General features: G+C 47.8%; 1 protein-coding gene across 1 annotated transcript in view; it reads right to left on the minus strand.

Annotated features, from left to right (window-relative positions):
* RAP1GAP2 (RAP1 GTPase activating protein 2) overlaps window positions 1–23,133 on the minus strand; it is a 107,045-nt gene that overhangs the window by 51,950 nt on the left and 31,962 nt on the right. The window contains exons 2-6 of the mRNA XM_021704431.2: window positions 9,311–9,346; window positions 3,849–3,893; window positions 3,089–3,121; window positions 2,489–2,701; window positions 1,203–1,306 (exon numbers count right to left, since the gene is read on the minus strand). Of these exons, the coding sequence (XP_021560106.2) occupies window positions 1,203–1,306; window positions 2,489–2,701; window positions 3,089–3,121; window positions 3,849–3,893; window positions 9,311–9,346 (431 nt within the window). The remainder of the gene's footprint in view (window positions 1–1,202; window positions 1,307–2,488; window positions 2,702–3,088; window positions 3,122–3,848; window positions 3,894–9,310; window positions 9,347–23,133) is intronic.

Consider the following 23,133-nt stretch of genomic DNA (forward strand, 5'->3'; position numbering starts at 1 on the left):
TCATGATCCTGGAGTCCCGGGATCGAGTCCCACATCGGGCTCCCTGCTCTGCAGGGAGCCTGCTTCTCCCTCTGACCCTCCCCCCTCTCATGTGCTCTCTCTCTCTCATTCTCTCTGTCTCAAATAAATAAATAAAAATATTAAAAAAAAAAAAAGAAAACTGCTTCCTTTCTTAATAAAAAACCAAGATTGGATGGGTGCTGACAACTTCCTTGTACCACACACACACACACACGCACACGCACACGCACACGCACACGCACACACACACACACACCCCTCTCCACAGCACAGCTATGTGCCCCTGCTCCCTCCCGTACCTATCTCAAAATTTGGGCAGAAAAAAATGTTATCGCTTTTTTTCCAAATACCATCAAGGACTTCCAATTAGATTCAACAACTATATACTGAGAGCTTGACAGGTTCAGAGCACTCTGCTAAGCACTAACACTTGGCCTTCCAGGCTTTTCCACCAGCCCACCAGGGACAGAGATAAATGAGACACAGACTCTGTGCTCCCACAGCATCCTGTGCATATCACTAAAATAATACCTGTGACACATACTAAAATCCTCTGTTTTTTTCCTCCCACTAGACCAGAAGCCTTTAGAAAACAGACCACCACTCAGTCATCATTGCATCCCCGGCACCTATTACACTTCCTGGTACAAAGGAGGTTTTACAAAACATGTTAGTCGAACAAAACAGAAACCAGTTCTAGCTCCTGCCCTTGAGGAGAGAAAGCTAGCCTGGCTTAGCTGTAAATTAGTGCTCCCATTGTGAACACCTTTCCATCTCGGGGAACCCAGCACACACACAGATGCTTTGGGATCTATCTTCCCGACGGGATGCACACCACAGGCAGCGTTCTGGCAAACGCTCTCCCAGGACGATGTGGAGTTGTAGCTCAGCAGAATGAGCCAGCTCTAGTTTTCCTTCCAAACTCCTTCAGAGCCATACCCCCACAAGACAGAAAGGCAGGTGGGGGTATGGCCTAGGTGACCTTGAGACTAGGATACCACTCTGACTCCCACAATCCCCCGGCTGACATAAACACCTGGTCTCTTGGCCTGGCGACCAGAACACAGCCCCAGGATTCCAGCTGGTCTGTTCCCCCCAGCACACCCAGACCAGACTGGTCAGACTGGTATTTCTGGGTCCCTGCCACTAGAGGTGTGGCCTCCAACGGTGCAGAGCCCCACCTGAGAATGATCCGAAGGTACTCCATGCCCTCCGCCTCCTCACACTTGATGGACAGGAGCAAGTTCCCCAAACTGCTGCCAGTACAGTAAAAGTTTAGGTGATCCTAGAAACAGAAATCAGGTATTAACAGGGAGGAGGGGACCTTCCAGACATGGCCCCCCAAATCACCTCCTTCACCAGGAGCAAGAAGCCCCGCAGCAAGGAGGAGGAAAGACAAGGATGCTACTGCTGTGGTTGCTGCTGCTGAGGAGGGAGGAAGGAGGATGAAGGGGAAGGAGCAAGATCACAGGAATAGACTCCAATGGCCCAGGCGTTGGGATGTGCCAGGCAATGGACTAGGGACTTAACACACACTGACTCCTTTAATCCTGACCACAACTTTATGGGGGAGATGATATCATCATCCCCATTTCACAGATAGGTAAACCAGTGTCCAGGGAGATTACGAAACTGCCGAGGGTCACACAACCAGTAAGTGACCGATCCAGCATTCAAGCCCACCTTGAACGCTGATGCTCAAGTTCTTCTCCAAGGACCCCACACATCCACTTCCTTGCTCCCAGGGAGCAGCCCTGGCTGATTCAGACCATTTGCAGGAATAAAGCTGGGAGGCACCCTGGCTCCTCCACGCACGGGGAGCTAGGAGGTCTTCTGGAGAGCGGGCCTCCCTCAGGCTCAGGGAGCCCACTCCAGACCTGCCATATCAGCGTGGGGCCCTGGAATCTGCATTTGAACAATGCAGATGAGACTCTGCAAAACTGCCTTGGGCTGGAGACTTCTGGAACCTGCCCTCGGGACTTCCAAGCCAGGCAAGTCTGAAGAGCAGAATATATTTAAAGAAATGTGACTTTGCCACTTGTAAACAATCAGAGGCTCATCTCATCTGGTACAAGTGCCCTGGGGACCTGCTGGAGTGAGGACAGGAGAGATTTGACTACTTAGATGGAGACAAAGACTTCCAAGGCATGAGAACACATTTTCTCCTTCACCCTTCTTCACCCCCCAACACTACCCATCCCATCACCTCCGAGAACATCTGCTGGGCGTGGTGCCCCCAAGGACCCATCACACTGAGCCTTCCTGACTTCTGCACACCCTGTCCCCCCGCCCAGGAGCAGAGCTAGTTGCACTTCCCCAGCCAGGACAGCAGGACAGCGGCAGGCCCTAGGGAGGAGGCAGGCCCAGGAAGGAGGAGAGACGGAGACAGGGATGCTGGAGGAGGCCGGGCCAGGTGCATTTCCCTGCCCGGCCCGCAGCTGCTTTCGTGTAGGGCCCTCAGCCTCACCTTCCCCAGGAAATGCCTGCGGTAGGCCCTGGCTTCGCCCCTGCACTCGAGCTTATAGCCAAACGTGCTGGGACTGACACTGTCCTCTTCCTCCTCCTCACAGATGCTGCTGCCAAGGGAGGTCGGCGTCCCCACGTTCTCTGGGTCCTCGATCCAATAGCCCCCAAACTGGGGCAGGACAATCAGGGGGTACGGGCCTCCCTTTTCCACAACCTGGAGGCAGAGAGAAGGTCTTGCACTTCGGCCAGCCCTGGCTCTACAGGGGGAGGGCAGGGGAGGGGTGCCAGTGGTGGTATCCCCCGCCTCTGAACTGCTCCAAGGTGGAGAACCCTGTAGTTGAGGCCAAATACGGTAACACAAACCCCAAATTTAAGCCCAACAACATCTCCCAGCTTCACTGACCCTGGAGCACCAGAGTTGCAAGGCTTCGATCAGCACCCCGTCTGGAAACGGCAAAACTGAGGCCACAAAGGTAAAATCCCAGGCCTGAGGCTCTCGCTCACGCGGGGTGGAGCAAGGGCCCTCAGCACCACCAGCTGCCCCAGCCCACCCCAGAGATGAAACCCAGGGCAGGCTACGGTGAGGCTAGGGGGCTCCTACCTCATCAATGCTGGGGTACGGGATATAGTCATCCTGCAAGACAAACCAGATAAGGCTGCCGTTAGACCCAGCAGTGCCCGTGAAGTTTGAGCGTTGTTTTTCCATTCTCCCAGGTCGGGGGGTGGGAGTGCCTGGCAGGGGGTGGGAGTGCCTGGCAGGCTGTGCTCGAGCTTTGAGAGAGCAGCAAAGAGAACACCAGATGAAGAACAGCAGAGAGGCAGCTGGGATCTGGCTTCCCTTGAGTGCTTCCCCAAACTGACAGAACCTGAACGCAGTACACAAAGGCTCTGAATTTCACGCCTTGCATGACGTCAGCTCACCCCTTAGGAAGCTTTAACAGGAAGATGACCCCGATCCCACCCAGCCCTGCCTTCAGGCAAAAGAGCTGACCTCCAAGTGATGAGCCGCACCCCTCGGCCTTGGGAAAAGAAACTGAAGCTGAGAGCTGAGGATCACTGGACCCAAAGCCTGATACCCCGAAATGCCATGTGCGGTTTGTTTGCAGAAGCAGGTACAGAAGAGCTAGGCTGAGCCACAGGCCTTAGGTCTCACCCGAGGCTTCCACCCCAGCCTTCCATGCCAAGGCTGCCCCCTAAAGGCATCAAGTCAGGGCCTTGCTACTGCCCACCGTGCACCAGTGAACACGGGCACAACCACTTAAGGAGCTCTTGGTGAAAGGCAGATGGAAGACCACAGACCCCAGCATGCCGGCGTCCCCATGCCGGGCCCACCGGGCTGCCACCTCATCCACACAGCCCACCTTGTTCTTCTGGGGGCCCGGCTTCTGCTCTTCAAGCTTGATCCCCTGTGGAAACGAGGAAAAGAGGATCCATGAAAGAGAAAAGGTCATAAAATAGGGGCCAAATGGAGGGTTCCCTTGGGATTCTCAAACACCTGCCTTGTTAGGGTTGGTAATAACAGCAATAGCGGATGTGTGCCGGGTCCTTAGACATCACACACCTTGTCACACTCAGTCCTCACGGCAGATCCAAGTAAGGCAGGAGGACAGGCAGGGACTCGAGCCAGAGCACCAGGGTTCAAATCCCAATACTGCCACTTACGACCTTGGGCAAGTCCCAAACCTTTGTGGCTCAGTCTTCCCATCTGCAAAACGGGGACGGTGACAGCAGCTACTATTGTGGTAAAGGTTAAATGTGCAGGATGTGCTAAGCCCTAGAAAGGGACTAGTTTTGCTATAGGTCATTATTACCAATATTACCAGGCAGTGTTGTCATCCTGGCATGGAAATCTCTCTGCCAGGCCCTCAGAACCAGCAGGTATGGGGCAAGGGTGGGGACCCACATCTGAATGGTGTCAAAGCCAGCACTCTGGACTGTTGCCACCATAGCTCCTCTCCCTCCTCAGGGTGCAGACCCGCAGGTGACAGGCAGGGGGCCTGGGGCTCATTTGCTTCTGGGAAGCTGTGCCTTGTCCAGTGGTCCTATGGTCAAGATCGGACTTAATTGTTTTTTTTTCAAGAGGGGAGCACACGCTCTGGTAAGCGCTGTGAATTGTGCAAGACTGTTGAATCTCAGATCTGTACCTCTGAAACAAATAATGCAATATATGTTAAGAAAAAAAAAAGAAGAAGAAGAAGGTAGCGGGAGGGGAAGAATGAAGCGGGGGAAATCGGAGGGGTAGACGAACCATGAGAGACGATGGACTCTGAAAAACAAACTGAGGGTTCTAGAGGGGAGGGGGGTGGGAGGATGGGTTAGCCTGGTGGTGGGTATTGAGGAGGGCACATTCTGCATGGAGTACTGGGTGTTATGCACAAACAATGAATCATGGAACACTTCATCTAAAACTAATGATGTGATGTATGGGGATTAACATAAGAATAAAAAAAAAAAGAGAGAGAGAGAATGGGAGAGTGTTGGAAACCTTAGTTTGAAGAGTCACAGTCAGATACTCAAGGAAACCAGAAGGATCCAGGATCCAGTCCAGTTTTATAGGCAAACAACAAACGTTCAAAGATAATTAGTCTAACACTCACAAAAGTGTGTTATTGAAATGTAATCTTTCTCTCTAAAGTCACCTTCATTCCTGTCAAAGATAGCCAAATGAAGATTAATTTGTTTGTAAAACAAGTCCAGTTTTAACAAACTTGGCCCAACCATCTACGTAGGGACAGCAAGAATAGCAGTTGACCATATATGGGGTCTTTTTTCTCTTTTCTTTTTCCTTTCCTTCTTTTAAATCTGCTTTGATGGAGCTTTTTATAAGGAATTTTAGATTGATCCTTTAAACACTGCCTTTTTAAAGCCGAGAACCAAGCCAAATATGGGCCATCAGATTCGCCTGCAAGACTTGTAGATTTGCGGAGGGGTAGATGAACCATGAGAGACGATGGACTCTGAAAAACAAACAGGGTTCTAGAGGGGAGGGGGGTGGGAGGATGGGTTAGCCGGGTGGTGGGTATTGAGGAGGGCACATTCTGCACGGAGCACTGGGTGTTACGCACAAACAATGAATCATGGAACACTTCATCTAAAACTAATGATGTATGGGGATTAACATAAGAATAAAAAATAAATAAATAAATAAATAAAAGAGGGGAGCACACGACTGAATAAATTAGACTGCTTGAATAAATTAAATAAGGGTATGAAATGGTGGGACAACTAGGAGAGAAGACCATCCTAATCATAACGTGGGGATTTTAAGCTTCCTCAGCACCTTGCCACCGTTGCCTCCTATGAAGCCCCCAGCACCTTTATACCAAGGGGAAACTGAGATACAAGGAGCAGGCTGCTTCTGATGTTGCACAGCTAGCGAGTAGCAGGGCCTGGATTTGAAGCTGGGCTGTCCAAGTGCATGATCATATCCCACAGGCCCTTGAGCCCAGGGCTCCTGCTCAGTCGGATTTAGACTTCGGCTTCTCTGGACTTCGCGGGGTTGAGTCACCCTACAGCATTGCTCAGGAGGGCGTGGGAGGACCCCTCCCACTGGACAGGTGCTCCTCTCCCCACACAGGGAGAAAACCACCTGGGTGGCCCGGCAGACCCTGTCCAGGGAAGCAAACTGGGCAGATGCGGAGGGGGGTGATGTCAGGAGTTTGTTTTGTTTGTCCTGCATGAGTCACCCCTACCTGGGAACAGCACCTGGGCAGGAAAGCAAACCTCTTCCCTTCCCCTTCCCTCTCTGACAGAGCCACCACCCAGCTCTGTGTCTGCCTTTGCAATAGGCATTATCATTATCTCCCCTTTTCCCTACCATGAAGAAATAGAGGATCAGAGAGGTAGAGAGACTTGACCAAGGACACTCAGCTAGACAGTGTCAGGGTTAAGACTTTGAACACAGGACCAAACGGACCCAAATCTTGTATACTTAGTCCGTATCATAGGGATTGTGCCCTTCTTCCAATTCCTCCACTCTCGGGGGAGGGGGAAACCCTGGATCTGAGTTTCAGCTCCCCACGACTCACAGAGTACCCTGGGCACTTGACGGCTCTGAGACCCAGTCTCCACAGCCACAGCCTGAGAAGAGGTGGCACCCACACACAAGGACAGGATCTGGCCACACCACACCACCTGCTTCACTCCCAGTATTTCCCCGTATGTGAGTTGTGTACATACAGAGGAGCTGGAAACTGTGGGCCTCTCAGAGGCTGGGGTCCAGCGGGGCACAAGGCAGGGACATAAACCCCGGGAAGTTTGATTTCAGCCCCTGGCAGTCTCAACGGAGATGGACTAGGCAGACCCTTGGATGTCTGCTGCCACGAACATACAGAGGGAGCATAGGAACCAGACCCCCGCCCTCAAGAGGGTCCCAATCTGGTTGAGAAGTCAAGCCCAGCAGTCTAGTAACAGAAACAATGGAGGCCAGTCAAGTGAGGCTGAATTATGCTCAGAGAGCGCTCTGTGGGGAAGGCAGGGGTCTCCCGCAGGGGGCGAGGGACCGGTGGGTTGTGGGAACAAATGAAGGGAAGGCAGGGTGAGCCGCAAATCCCCTGCCAGCTTCCCCATGGGCTCGGGGTGAGAATCCCCGCTTTACTCCAGGCAGCTGAGCTCGTAATTACACACTACCTCCCGCCACTCGCTGTCAAAGCGCGTGCCAATCCTCTTTCCACAGCTTGACTGAGGTCCCTAAATGTATACAGAATTAGTCTGCGGTCCACACAGAAGGGGACAATGATGATAATAGAGCTGCTTCCTGTGGGCTTTACCAGGAAGAAAGGAACTAACATTCGTCAATGTCTGAGCTGAGAAAAGTGCTTAAAATACATGAGCTAGGGGCGCCTGGGTGGCTCAGTCTGTTAAGCGTCCAACTCTTGATTTTGGCTCAGGTCATGATCTCAGGGTCGTGGGATTGAGCACCACATTGGGCTCCTTTCTTTTTTTTTTTTTTTTGAAGATTTTATTTTTATTTATTTGAGAGAGAGAGAATGAGAGAGAGCGAGTACATGAGAGGGGGGAGGGTCAGAGGGAGAAGCAGACTCCCTGCCGAGCAGGGAGCCCGATGCGGGACTCGATCCCGGGACTCCAGGATCATGACCTGAGCCGAAGGCAGTCGCTTAACCAACTGAGCCACCCAGGCTCCCCTGGGCTCCTTTCTTAGCGCAGAGTCCGCTTGGGATATTCTCTCTCCCCCTCCCTCTGCCCCTCCCTCTACTTCTACTCATGCTCTCTAAATAAATAAAACCTTTAAAAAAAAAATACATGTGTTATTATCAACATCTTCTTCCCATCCTTCCCACCTGTATCAGTTAAGACTTCTGGACGCCCCCCCCCCCATTATTCCCCAGGGCAGCAGTTCTTACCTGTGAGCCCTGGCCCCTCGGTGAGGGGTGATTAGAAAGGCCCCCAAATCCATTCCGAACACTGATTTTTCTGCAGTGCCTAGCAAGTATTTACATATACTATCTCATTTCATCCCAACAACTGTGTATGCGGGTATTTTAATTATTATTTATAAGGGCTGTGGCATGATTTGTAATAATAAATATTTTGGTCTTCACCCCATTCCTGGCACAGAACTCCTAAAACCTGTTGAATTTCCTAAGTGATGAGAGCAATGGGAACATTTGGGAGCATCTTTTGTTACAATACTCCATCTTCTGTCCTTAGTTCTGAAACAGCTCCAGAGCTATACAGGTGAGAAAGCCCTAACGTTATTCATATGTTTGTGAATGAGGTGTCTTTGGGGACACCCCTAAGGACGGAGCTGGGTGCCAGGGGAACCATTAGAGGGTTGGAACGTTCAGTCCCAGCTCTCCAACCTCCCGGGAGGGGAGAGGGGCTGCGGGGTGAATCAATCCTGCCGACGCAGTGAAGCCTCCATAAAAAACCAAACAATGGGCTCAGGGAGCTTCCAGTTGGTGAGCACATGGCAGTACAGGGAGAGTGATACATCCAGAGGCCAGCCCCACAGCACCTGGCCCCCTACAACTCTTCCATCTGGCTGTTCCTGAATTATATCCCTTTATAATAAACTGATAATCCAGGAAGTAAGTGGTTCTGGGTTCTGTGAGCCATGCTAGCAAATTAATCGAACCTGAGCAGGGGGCCAAGGGAACCTCAAATCTACGGCCTGCTGGTGATGATGGCATCTGAAGTGGGGGAGAGGCGGTCTTGTGAGGCAGAGCCCTTGCCCTGTGGGATCAGACATGCTCTCTGGGCAGACAGGGTCAGAGTGGAGTTGACTGTAGGACACCCAGCTGGTGTCACAGAATTGCTTGGTGGGGGAGAAACCACCACACATTTGGTGTCGGAGGAAGGTGAAAATGGTACTGTGAATAGACAAAAAAACAGGAGCCAGAGGCTCAGAAAAGGGAAAGAACTTGTGCTAATGAGCGTTAGGTGCGGCTTTGACCCCCAGTGGGTCTCTCCCCCTCAGCTCTGCCTCCCACACACAAGATGACCTCCACTACGAAAGGGCTTCCTTTTTCAGACTTTCTTTCCCACCCATTCCAGGAACAATGGACCCTTTCAAGCCCTCCCCACATCTGTGGGGTTATGGTATCCCCATCTGCTCTGCTGGAGGACTTCTGCTTTCTATCTACTCCCCTTCTTCAGGCAGGAGGCTTCCCAGAATCCTTGGTGCCACTTAACACAAAAACGACCCGAGGCAGTCCCAGCCAGCAGACTGGGAGTTCTCTCTTCTCTGCCCCTCCCTCCAAGGCTCCCAAGTTCTGCCTGGTGGTGTTGCCCCCACGGTCACTGCAGCATGCCCCCCACCCACAGCTCAGCCTCCCCACCGAAGCCGTTTGGGGATGCTCACCTGCATTTTCTCCAGCATCTCGAAGAACTCCGCCGACTGAAAGACACAAAGAGGACGTGTCAGCCAGGAGGTCTGCTGAGAAAGTCTCCTCACCAACTGTGTAAGCCTAGCCCAGGGCTTCCCCGGAGACAAGAGTCATTTGGATCAAGAGAGAAGGTCATTTGATTTTGCCTTTGCAGGGCTGGAGGGCCAGAACACCCCCTACAACAAAAGAAAAAATGACATGCGTCCAGGCTGGCAAATGTCCCTGGGGAGAGCAGGCACTCAGTCTCCATCAAGAGAGAGGAGCCTGTGAGGCCCCAGGGAAAAGCCAAGTTCCCTAAGACACCTGTCAGCCCCGGGATTCAGCCTGCAGGAGGAGTCCTGTTTGGGATGTTCTCAGCCCAACGGTGGGGCCAAGGCGCCCAACACAAGTAGTCTTCCGCCTTTTGTGGCAACACGGCCCTTGGGTCTGCCATCTCACTTAGAACTCCAACATATAAAGCCAGTAAAAGCAGAGCCCCCCTGGGGGCTTGAGCTCCTAACATGCCTGCCCCGGCCCCTTGCCCCCAAAATCTCTTTGGGGCCCTAAGAGCTTGTGAGCAAAGCCTGGAAACCACTGAACTGGAGTCTCCAGGGACCTGGAGAGATGATTCTAAAAATCTCGAACTATGTAAGTCCAAACGTTTAACCTGCTCCGGTGCCCCCCTTGTAAATTCCAGGTAAAGGCAAAAAGCAGAAAAAGGAAGTGGAACAGAGGGGTGAGGGGCTAGAGGCTCTACCCTAACAAACACGCACAGAGACCTCTCAGCGCTTTCCCCATGTCCCCGTCCATAAAAATATGCTACACTTTCTTGTCCTCACGTCACTGCCCACATCTGGGCCCTGGCAAGCCATGGTTAATGAGCACCCAGCACACAGTCCCCGGATGAATAGGAAAGAAAGAAAGCTGTGATGATGAAAAACAAGGAGGTCCTTGTCACTTCTTCCTGGGTAGCAAGAGCATGCCTCCCTCCCTCTGCAGGCAGCAATGGGCCAGAGTTACCTGGAGCCCCCTGCCCACAGAGTTCCCAGAGAGAACCACCATGGGAAGGACCTTTGTGGAGTCACCGGGCTTAAAATGAGCTCCCCCCAGGCCACAGCTGGCCCGTCAGAGGTAACAGTCTCTGACCCCCAGCGGTTCAGGTCCCAGGGTCTGGAAACCCCCCGTGTGAACATACAGCGTGGAGGACGAGCTTCAGGCACCCACATCGAGCACCCTTGCCCAGAAGCAGCCGTGAAACACACAGCTCCCGAACCTATCCTTCCCACTGGCTCTGTGCACCCTTACCAACTCCATTCTCCAGGAGACCAAGATTCCTAGATGGAAAGAATTTACACAAATCAATAAGGCTAGAAAGATGAGCAGGAAGAGGACAAAAGGGCAGAAACAATCAACAATTACACATGCAGACGTCTGACCCAGTGATTCCTCTTTTAGGGATCTGTGCTATAAACACGCTTCCGTGTGAGCACAAGGATGGATGTTCCCTGCAGCACTGTTTGGTTACAATGAGCTACGTTCCAATAGTATGAACAACTGGGTGCCAATAAATTAAAGAGCTTGGATGAAATGGACAATTTCTAGCAATACACAAACTACCAAAACTGACTCTAAGAAATGGAAAATCTAAAAAGATCTATAATAAATAAAAAAACTGAATTAGTAATCAAGAAGCTACACAAGGAAAAGCCCAGGTCCAGATGGCTTCAGCTGTGAATTCTGCCATTAAAGAAGAATTAATACTAATTCTTCAGAAACTCTTAAAATAGGACAGGGGACACTTCTCAACTTATTCTACGAGGCTAGTATTACCCCAACAACAAAACCAAAGACATCACAAGACAATTACAGACCAATATAGCTTATGAATATAGATACAAAAATTCTCAAAAAGACTAGCAAGCCAAATCCAACAACGTAAAAAAAAAAGAATTATACATCATGACCTGGTGGGATTACAGTAAAGTTGGTTTATCCAAAAATCAATGCCTATAATACACCAGAGGAATAGAATAAAAACAAAAACCATATTATCAATTCAACAGACATAAAGAAAGCATTTGACAAAATTCCAAACACTTTCTTGATTAAAAATTAGAAAAAAAAAAAACAATAAACTAGATAGAAGGGAAGTTCCTCAACATGATAAAGGGCAGCTACAAAAAAACCACAGGTAATAATATTCTTATTAATGGAAAACCAGATACTTTGTCCATAAAATAAGGAATAAAACTAACCACTGTCATCATTTCTATTTATCACTGTGCTGGATGTTCTAGCCAGAACAGTTAGGCAAAAGAAAAAGAAAAAGGAAAACTATATAATCGACATCCAAACTGGAAAGTAAGAAGTGAAACTATCTCTATTCACAGATGACATGATCTTGTATATAGAAAATACTAAGGGGGTGCCTAGCTGGCTCAGTGACACTTGATTTTGGCTCAGGTCGTGATCTCAGGGTCAGGAGATCAAGCTCTACATGGGGCTCCACACTCAGCGCAGAGTCTGTTTGAGATTCTCCACCCCCACCTCTACCCCTCCCCCCACTGGCGCTCTCTAAATTATTTATTTTTTTAAAGATTTTATTTATTTATTTTTTTAAAGATTTTATTTTATTTTTTTTATTTTATTTATTTATTTATTTATTTATTTATTTAATTTATGAGACACAGCGAGAGAGGGAACACAAGCTGGGAGAGTGGGAGAGGGAGAAGCAGGCTTCCCGCGGAGCAGGGAGCCCGATGCGGGGCTCGATCCCAGGACCCTGAGATCATGACCTGAGCCAAAGGCAGACGCTTAACGACTGAGCCACCCAGGTGCCCCTAAATTATTTATTTTTTCAAAAAAGAAAATACTAAGGAATTCACTAAAAAAACTATTAAAACTAATATAATAAATGGGTTCAATAAGGAGGCAAGACACAAGATCAATATACAAAAATAAATTGTATTGCTATATATTATCTATGGACAATTAAAATAAAATTAAGAAAACAATTCCAATTACAATACCATCATCAAAGAGAATAAAATACTTAGAAATTTAACAAAAGAAATTAAAACTTATACTCTGAAAAGCACAAAACAATGATGAAAGAAATTTTAAAAGCTCTGAATAAATGGAAATAAATCCCATGATCACAATTAGGTCAGTATGATTAAGATAACTATACCCTCCAAACTGATCTACAGATTCAATGTAATCTCTATCAAAATCCTAGCTGAATCCTTTGTAGAAATTAAAAGGTGATCCTAAAATTGACATGGAAACTCAAGGGGCCCAGAATAACCAAAGAACAAAGTTGGAGGACACACGCTTCCCAATTTCAAAACTCACTACAAAGCAAAAAGTTTTTAATCAAGATAATGTGGCACCAACAGAAGGATAGACCTACAGATCAATGGAACAAAAATTCAATGGGGTCTTTTCAACAAATTGTGCTGGGAAAACTGGATAGCCACGTGCAAAAGAATGAGGCTGGACCCTTTTGCCACACAATATACAAAAATTAACTGAAAATTAATCAACAACCTAAGTGTAAGAGCTAAAATTACAAAATTCTTAGAAGAAAACATAGGAGCAGGGCGCCTGGGTGGCTTAGTCATTAAGGGTCTGCCTTTGGCCTGGGTCATGATTCCAGGGTCCTGGGATCAAGCCCCACATCGGGCTCCCTGCTTAGCGGGAAGCCTGCTTCTCCCTCTCCCATTCCCCCTGCTTGTGTTCCCTCTCTCGCTGTCAAATAAATAAATAAAAATATTAAAAAAAAAAAAAAAGAAAACATAGGGGTAAGTCTTTGTGACATTGTATTTGGCAATGGATTCTTATATAGGACACCCAAAGCATAAGCAACAACAACAAAAACCCAATAAATTAGACTTCACCAAAATTAAAAACTTTTGTGCTTCGATGGATACTATCAAGTAAGCAAAAAGACAACCTCACAGAATAGGAGAAATATTTGCAAATCCTATATCTGATAAGGGACTTGTATCTAGAATAAAGAATTCTTACAACTCAACAATAAAAAGATAATTTTTTAAAGATTTTTTATTTTAGAGAGTGAATGTGTACATGAGTGGGGCTAGGGGCAGAGGGAGAGAGAGAAGCAGACTCCATGCTGAGCAGGGAGCCCAACACGGGGCTGGATCCCAGGACCCCAAGATCAAGACCTGAGCCAAAACCAAGAATTGGAGGATTACCAACTGAGCCACCCAGATGCCCCAATAAAAAGATAATTTAAAAATGAGCAAAGGATTTGAATAGACATTTTTCCAAAGACTATATACAAATATATAAGCAATGCAAAGATGCTCAATATCATTAGTCATTGGGAAATGTCAATCAAAACCACACTGAGAAACACTTTCCACCCACAAGAATAACTATAACCAAACAGAAATAAGAGCCAGTGCTGGTGAGAATGTGGAGAAATCGGAGCCCTCACACACCGTTAATGAGAATGCAAAATGGTGCACCTACTGTGGAAATAAGTTTGGCAGTTCCTCAAAAAGTTTACCATAGAGCTACCATTTGACCCAGCAATTCCACTCCGAGGTATATAACCCAAGAGAAGTGAAAACATATGTCCACAAAAAAAAAAAAAAAAATCACACACCAACGTTCACAGCAGTAATATTCATAACATCCAAAAAATAGAAACAACCTAAACGTCCATCAACTCATGAACAAACAAATTATGGCATACCCACACAGTGGAACAGTATTCAGCCATAAAAAAGAACGATGTATATATTCATGCTACATACAACATGAATAAACCTTGAAAACATTATGCTAAGTGCGAGAAGCCAGAACACAAAAGGCCATGTATTATGATTCCATCTATGTGAAATGCCCAGAAAAGGCAATTGTATAGAGATGGAAAGTAGATCTGTGGTTGCCTAGGGCTAAAGGAAATGGGAGATTTGGAGGATGATGGCAAAAGTGTACAGGATTTCTTGTTCCTTTTTTTTTTTTTTTTCATTTTAATACCAGTAAACATACAATGTTATATTAGTTTCAGGTGTACTAGGATTTCCTTCTGAGGTGATGAAAATGTTCTAAATTCAATTGTGATGGCTGTACAATTCTGTGAATATATGAAAAACCACTGAATTACACACTTTAAATTGGTGACCTTGCTACATAAATTATATCTCTATAAAGCTGTTTCAAATAAACTACGCAGCCATTCAAAAGAAAGCAACAGAGTTACTGCTTACATGAGACACTCTCCAAGATACATTAAGGGGGGGAGAGCAAATCGGAGAACACATAGAATATGATCCCATTTTTTATAAAAACAAAACCAAAGGTTGCCTATATGTATATAAATACCTAGAAAATAATATGGAAGAATATGCCTCACTGTCAAAAAGCAATTATATTGAGAAGGGGGAGTGGGAGAAGGAAAGGGGGTTTATGCTTTACATATGGCCTACTTCACAAGCACGCAGACCTACATGACTTGCATAATTAAATTTCAAATAAATACATTTTGTAAGGGAAACAGTAAAATGTGCAAAAGATGTGAACAATTTGCTAAAGGAGAAAAATAAAATGAACAGAAAAGACATCGCACATGCCCAACCTCCCTAGTTATTAAAGAAATTAAGATAATAAGATAACATCTTTCATCTGTCAGATTGGCCAAGATTAAAAAGAAAACCTGAGGTTGGCAAGGATAACGGCATTAAGGATACAGGGACTATAGGTAAGTGTGAACCTGGTACAACCTTTCTGAAGGGCAATCTGGTGCTCTGTGTCCACAGCTTTAAAAATGTTCACATATGGGACGCCTGGGTGGCTCAGTCCATTAAGCATTTGTTTTCAGATCAGGTCCTGATTCTGGGGTCCTGGGATGGAGCCCCACATCGGGCTCCCTGCTCAGCGGGGAGCCTGCTTCTCCCTCTCCCTCTGCCACTCCCTCTGCCTGTGCCCTCTCTCTCTCTGACAAATAAATAATTTCCAAAAAAAAAAAAATGTTCACGTATTTTGGTCCAATAAACCCACTCTAAGAAATTTACCCTAATGCAATATTTGGGCACCTATACAATGATATTTGTTGCAACATTGTTTACAGGCAAAAAAGTAGAAACAGCCAGGGGCACCTGGGGGCTCAATTAAGAGTCCGCCTTCCACTCAGGTCATGATCTCAGGACTCCCTGCTCAGCAAGGAGTCTGCTTCTCTCTCTCCCTCTGCCCCACCCCCTATCTCATGGGCGCACGTACACATGTTCTCTCTCTCTCTCTCTCCACCCCCCTCAAATAAATAAAATCTCAAAGGAAAAAAAAAAGTAGAAACAGCCAAAGTACCCACCAGTGAGAGAAAGAGTAAATAATGCATGAGATTATGCCCCTACAATAAAATAGTATGAGAGGAGATCTATGCTAATTATGCAAAACAAAGATTCACAATGCACTGTGAGAAAAATGGAGCTTAGGTGATCCCATTTTTTTCAATTAAATATAAAAATCGTGTTTGTGTGTGTGTGTATCTCCTATGTGATATTTACAGATACTGATATACAGATACAGAATATATATATATACACAAATATATGTATGTATAAATACAGATATATATAGGTCTGCATGTGAATACACACATCACTCATCCAGAAAAAAAAATAATAACTTGAAGGATAAATGCCAAAATAAGTTATAGGTTAAGGATAATTTTTTTTTCCTTTTTGCCTTTCAGTATTTTATTTATTTTCTGTAACAACTATAAATTATTTTTGGAGTAATTGGTTACCCAGCAATAGTTTTTAAGACTTGAACACATAGGGGTGCCTGGGTGGCTCAGTCGTTAAGCGTCTGCCTTCGGCTCAGGTCATGATCCCAGGGTCCTGGGATCGAGCCCCGCATCGGGCTCCCTGCTCGGCGGGAAGCCTGCTTCTCCCTCTCCCACTCCCCCTGCTTGTGTTCCCTCTCTCGCTGTGTCTCTCTCTGTCAAATAAATAAATAAAATCTTAGATAAATAAATAAATAAAATCTTAAAAATAAAAAAAAAAGACTTCAATACGTAAGTGTAAGCTGTGACATCGCTTTCTTTGCTTCTCTCAACCCCTGCTCCAGGCCCTTCCCCATCTTCATCACAGGGTGTCCTGGGATACAAGTACGCTGACTTTGGTGCCCACGAAAGGCCCTGGATTCAGGCCAGTTCATGTCCGGGTCTAACCTTGGCTTTGTGGATTCCAGTCTGAGGCCCTCCTGAATCACCCCCATCTCCAGCTTACTCTGTTATCCACGCAGACTGGCAATCAAAAAATCTTCTGTGTGGAAAAAAAAATCTGTGTGCTCTTAGACAATGACCTTGTACGGCTTCATGTTAACCCCAAATGATTAAGCACCTGCAAGGCATGGGCTAGACACTGGAAGTTCTAAGCAAGGCCCCAGTTTCCAGGGTACTTGATCTTATTTAAGAGACAAAGCTGCCCAGGCCTATGTCACAGCTGACCAGTGCCACAGTGGTCAGAGGAGGCAAGAAGCACTTCTGGCTTGGAAGGTCAAGTGTGTTAGTTCTCTATTGCTGTGTAACAAATCACTCCAAAACTTAGTGACTCGAAATTCCTTTGGTTCAGGAAGTCAGAAGTGGCTTAGTTGTATGGTTCTAGCTCAGAGCTTCTCAGGTGGTTGCTGTAAGGATAGGAGCAGGGGCTGCATCGTCCGAAGACCTGATTGGGGCTGGGGCACCTGCTTCCAACACGGTACACTCACAAGGCCCCGTTCCTCAGCACATGGACCTCTCCATAGGCTGCTCGAATGTCCTCAAAATACTGCAGCTGACCCACCCAGAGTGAGTGAGCCAAGAGACAAAGGTATAGTACATTTTATGACCTTGTCTGTGAAATTGCACACCATCATTTCCCCTTTGTCCTCTTCATTAGAAGCAGATGTCCACAACCAGCCCACACATGAGGGGAGGGGAATCAGGTTCCACCTGTTGAGGAGAGAAGTACCAAAAAATGTGTGGACACATTTTAACACCACCACACCAAGGAAGGCTTCTTGCAGGGAGTGGGATCCCACTAGACCTTAAAGGATAAACAGAAACCACTTCGATAGGGGGCGAGGAAGAGGCCTCACAGGCAATGGATACTGTGCGGACAAAGGTGGAAAGATGGAGAAGCATGATGTGTGCTCAATGAAGAGTGAGTGAGTGGATCAACCTGGCAGACAGGCCTCTGGGTCAACATCCTGAAGCTCGGACTGGAAAGGGGGGCTGGGGTCTAGGCCTGAGAGACTCCACATGGCAGGAACCCAGGCTTAATCTGTAAGGTCACAGAGAGCTACAGACGTTTGTGTCCAGTAGAAGGATGCAGGAGGGAACAGAATCCAGTGGTCAAAGCCAGGTCTGGGAAGTGGCCAGCCCGCTACTGCCCCACTGTGTGACATGAGACACGTTACTCAAGCTCTCTTCACTCCCTCACCTGAAGGCAGAATTGGCCCTGCCTTTCAGGACTCACATGAGGAGGAAGTGAGAACGTGGATTCAAGAAGTACCCGGCCAGGGCCTGGTCCACAGCGAGCACACAGTGCTTTCTGGTAGTTGCTTTTTACTATTAGAAAGCTCATTCTGCAAGTGAGCTTTGTCCTGTTGGGAGATGGTCTGGAGGCTTTAGGGAAGTTCCTGATTTAGAAGACAGCTTTTCTTGTCCCGTCCTTGACACTGTCTTCCCAGAGGCAGTGTGTTTAGATTACTGTTAGAAACGGGTTTGTGTTTCCTACGTGAAGATGCTGGGGCTGGCACAGTTTGGGGGCTGAAAGGGCTGAGATCCGGCCTCAGGCCTGAGTAATGCACTGGGCGGATGCTTCCTGGGTGGACAGCGCCCGGGAGCACAGAACATTGGCAACTTGGCCTCGGCTGCGCTGGCCCCACTTCTCGGTGACTCACTGAACTTTCCAATGGGACAGTTCCAGCTTTGGCAAAGAGCACGTCTCTCTTACCGCCCAGAAGCAGGGTGACGCAGGCCGGCCTGGAAGGGCAGCTCCGGCCCCTCAGGCAGACCCTCGTCCGAACCCCCGAGGTTGCGTCACAGAGCCACGGGCACACACGAGGCACTCAGGAAATGCTCGCTGACTCACCAGCACCGTCCCACAGGCCCTTCGAGTCGGAATGAAGTCCTAGCCGGGGCACCCTCAGGAAGGGGATCCCCGCTCTGTCAGGAAGCCAGGCACTGGATTTTCACAGAGAAAGGTAACTCAGCCTCCTCGTCAATCGCAGTGTCCGCTCAGCTGTCCCCTGTATTATTAGCGACGACCATTGCCACCCAGACCGGAGCCCCGACCGGCCCGTTTCCCCTCGGGCTCCACCTCAGCGGCCAGTCAAGCAGGCCGCGACATAATCACCGAGAGCCAGCGCCCGGCCAAGGAAATCACAGGCTGGACCCCAGGGTTGTGCTGGGGTCCAACGCCACCCTCTCCACCTCCCGCTAAGGGCAACGCGAGTCCTTGGGGGCGGAACACCGGAGGGCCAAGGCAGCAGAAGCAGAAGTGCATGCGACCCGCAAGGCCAGTCTCAAGAAATCCTCCCGATGGCCTCCTTATTCACTCCAGGGCCGGCCCCCTGACCAGCGATGAAATAACAGCCAGGAAGTAACAGGGTGTGTGCAAGGGGAGGACCACCACCTCCCATCCCACCACCCTGCGGCCCACCTCCCTCTGGCCCTCAGCAGCTCTGCGCCTGGATGTGGCCTTTCCCTGCAGACAAGCGGCCACCTGCTTTTTCCTTCTTGTTCCATCTCAGCTTGGAAGACCCCCCCCCCCCCCCCACCGCCAGCAAGTTCCCTCTCCCTCCCTCCTCTTGCCTGACCCTATCTGGAGAGGGACGCCCACTGCCACCCACCTGCTGCCCATCAGCTCTGAAGCTCCCCTCCTCCCCTCCTAGAGATGGGATGTGTTTACATGTGAACAGCCTTTCTATCCCCCCTGCCCAGGAGATGCCACACCCCCACGGCTCCCAGCACAGGACGGTGTTGTCTGAGCATCTGTGCCTTGGAGTGGGGCTGTGGTGGCATAACGTGAGCCAGTCTGCGCAGCCTGGCACAGCACCCAACCCAGAACACGCTCCTGCACAGTAGCAACTCTCTCCTTACCCCGCCTGTCTGAATCTAGAACACAAAGGGGCAAAGGCGTGTCGACAGCCACCAAAAACATTAAAATAAGACAAGGATGGAAGATAAGGTATTTTCCACCCTGCACAGGCCCCAGGAAAATGGGACGGCAATGTGGCCTGGGCAGTGCCGGGTGAGGAGGAAACCAGAGCAAGCTTCTTTTCCCCACAGGCAAGGAAGACATTGCAAGAGAAAAGGATTCCGGGACAGTTCTATGAAGAGATTTTTGGGAAAGCTGGGAGAGCTAGGAACCCAGAGCACACGCCTCACTGGGAGCCAGACCGATGTGTCCCATGGCTGTCTAACCACAGCGCAAGCCGCACTGCCCTAACTCCGCTGCTGGCTGGGAGGTCCCTATCCATGGTGCGGGCAGGATGAGGGGGCCAGCGGGCCACCAGCCTAGCTGCCGAGGCCTGCCGAAAACGTTGGGGCTGCTCCCCACAAGAAGACAAAGAGTAGTTAACTAGAACAAAAGGTCCTCACAGGCAGGCTATTTTGTTCACTGCTATGTCTTTGGGCCCAGAATTGCCTGGCACATAGTAGATGCTCAAGAAACCTCTGCTGAATGACTGATTTCTCTGCCAAGCAAGCTGAGAATGAAGCAGGCAGTGGAGGCTGAGTCTCAGGCCTGGGAGTCTGGGCTGCACCGGCCAATGTTCCTGCTAGTAAGCGTTGCCTTCGGCCACAGACTGCACCCCTCACCCTGGACAGCCAACCCTATCCCCAACAGGCGCCTCCAGTAAGTTGCATCCAGATACAGGGACTGTTCCAAGCAAGGCTTCTTCCTCTCCTCTCCCATCCTACCTTCTTGCTCCTCTTTCCCTTCTTTGGACACCAATCCCACCAACTCACACTGGGCACAGCCCCTCTGCCGCTAGCGTCTGGACTACTTCAACTATGTCAGCTTGGGCCAGGAGCCTACAGGGCTCCTTATTTTCTATGGCAATGATGATTCAACAGAACCACCTGGACGGCTTGTTGAAAAACAGGTTTCTAGCCACCCCCCACCCCGAGTTTCTAATTCTTAGCCAGAGAATCTCCATTTCTAACAAGTTCCCGGGTGATACTGATACTCCTGGTCTAGGGACCACACTGAGAATTTCACTAACCTGTGGAATTAATTGTACTTAATGCAGGTGGTGTGTGAAAGGGACCAACCTGACCAGAGCAGAGATGGAACAGGGTCAGGAATAATGGGAAGATGGCTGGGCTCTTAGAGGACATCTTAAAATTACGCAGAATTCTATTTAAATCTCTAAGACAGGATTCGAAAATGCAAATGACTACAGATACCAAGCAAGTAACATAGGAGTGAAGCGATAAGTAAAAAGATTGATTCAATAATCAAAAACCTCCCAACAAAGAAAAGTCCAGGATCAGAAGGCATCATGGTAAATTCTGTCAAGCATTTTGGTAAGAATTACCACCAGTCCTTCATAAACTCTTCCAGAATATAGAAGAGGAGGGAATACTTCCCAACTCATTCTACAAGGCCAGCATCATTAAAACCATACAAAGAAACTACAAGGAGGGACGCCTGGGTGGCTCAGTCGGTTAAGCGTCTGCCTTCAGCTCAGGTCATGATCCCAGGGTCCTGGGATCAAGTCCCGCATCGGGCTCCCTGCTCCGCGGGGAGCCTGCTTCTCCCTCTGCCTCTCTCTCTCTCTATCTCTCATGAATAAATAAATAAAATCTTTAGAAAAAAAAAAAGAAACTACAAGGAAAGGGAACTACAGACCAATATCCCTGACGGATACAGATGCAAAAATCCTCAACAAAATAGTAGCAAACCAAATTGAACACCAGGCCATAAGCCGTGACCAGGTAGGATTTATCCCAGCAATGCAAAGTTGGTTCAACATTAGAAAATCAATGTACTACATCATATTGATAGAATGAAGGGGAAAAAAACCCACATGATCATCCCAACTAAATCAGGAAAAGCACTTGACAAAATCCAATAATAAAAACACTCAGAAAAATAAAAATAAAAAGGAACTTCCTCAAAATGATAAAGACCTTTTTAAAAAAAACTCAAATCATTCTCAATGACACTGAAAGCATACTGAAAGCATATCCATAAGACCAGGAACCAAACAAGGACACACACTGTTACCACTACTACTCAATGTGCTGAAAATTCTAGCCAAAGCAATTAGGCAAGAGAAAGAAATAAAAGGCATCCAAATTGGAAAAGAAGAAATAAAACTATCTCTATTTCCAGATGACATGAGCCAATATAGAAAAACCCAAGGGCACCTGGGTGGTTCAGTCCGTTAAGCATCCAACTCTTGATTTCAGCTCAGGTCATGATCTCAGGGTCGTGAGATAAAGCTCCATGCTGGGCTCTGTGCTCACTGCGGAGTCGGCTTGGGATTCTCTCTCTCCTTCTCTCTCCCCTGCCCCTCCCCCGCTTGTGCACTCCCTCTCTCTCACTCTCTCTCTAATAAATAAATAAAATATTTTTTAAAGGGCGCCTGGGTAGCTCAGTTGGTTAAGCGACTGCCTTCGGCTCAGGTCATGATCCCAGGGTCCTGGGATTGAGTCCCACATCGGGCTCCCGGCTCAGCGGGAGGCCTGCTTCTCCCTCTCCCACTCCCCCTGCTTGTGTTCCTGCTCTCGCTGTCTCTGTCAAATAAATAAATAAAATCTTTAAAAAATATATATATATTTTTTAAAAAGGAAAACCCAAAGAATATACACACACACATAAACACACACACATACTACTAAAGCTAATAAAGGACATCAGTAAAACTGCAGACTACAAGATCAACAAACAAAAATCAGTTGTTTCTATATATATACACGAACAATGAAAAATCTAAAAAGAAAATTAAGAAAACATTCCATTTGCATAGCATTTTTAAAAATCTAGTATAATTTAATCAAGAAGGTAAAACACTTGTACACTGAAAACTACAAAACAGTGATGAAAAAAATTAAAGAAGACCTCAATAAAATGTATGACATCCCTTGTTCATGAGTCGGCAGATGTAGTATTCTTAAGATGGCAATACTATCCAAAGCAATCTAGAATGCAACCCCTATGATTCTTTGTAGAAATTGAGAAGATGATGCTAAAGTGGATCTGGAAACTCAAGGGAAAATATTCAGCCAAAACTTTTCTTTTTTTAATTTGAGTATAGCTGACACACCAATGTTACATTAGTTTCAGGTGTACAACAGTGATTTGACTAGTTTATACATTTTGCTACATTCACCAAGTGTAGCTACCATCTGTCCTGATACATCACTATTACAAGTCATTGACTATATTCCTTTTGCTGTACCTTTTATTCCCATGAGTTACTCATTCCATAACTGGAAGCCTGTATCTCCCACTCCCCTTCACCCATTTTGCCCAATCCTCCAACCCCCTTCCCAAACTGATAGCAACCATCAGTTTGCTCTATGTATTCCTAAGTCTGATCCTGCTCTTGGTTTATTCATTTGCGGTTTTTTTTTTTTTTTTTAAGATTTTATGGGAGAGAGAGAAAGCGCACACGCAAGCACGCAAACAGGGGGGTGAGAAGGAGAAGCAGGCTCCCTGCTGAGCAGCAACACAGGGCTCAATCCCAGGACCCCGGGATCATAACCTGAGCCTAAAGCAGGCACTTAACCAACTAAGCCACCAGGCGCCCCTCATTTGGGTTTTTTTTTTAAGAGTCCACTTATGAGGGG

This window comes from Neomonachus schauinslandi, chromosome 15 (genome assembly GCF_002201575.2).
Source record: "Neomonachus schauinslandi chromosome 15, ASM220157v2, whole genome shotgun sequence".
Taxonomy (NCBI): domain Eukaryota; kingdom Metazoa; phylum Chordata; class Mammalia; order Carnivora; family Phocidae; genus Neomonachus; species Neomonachus schauinslandi.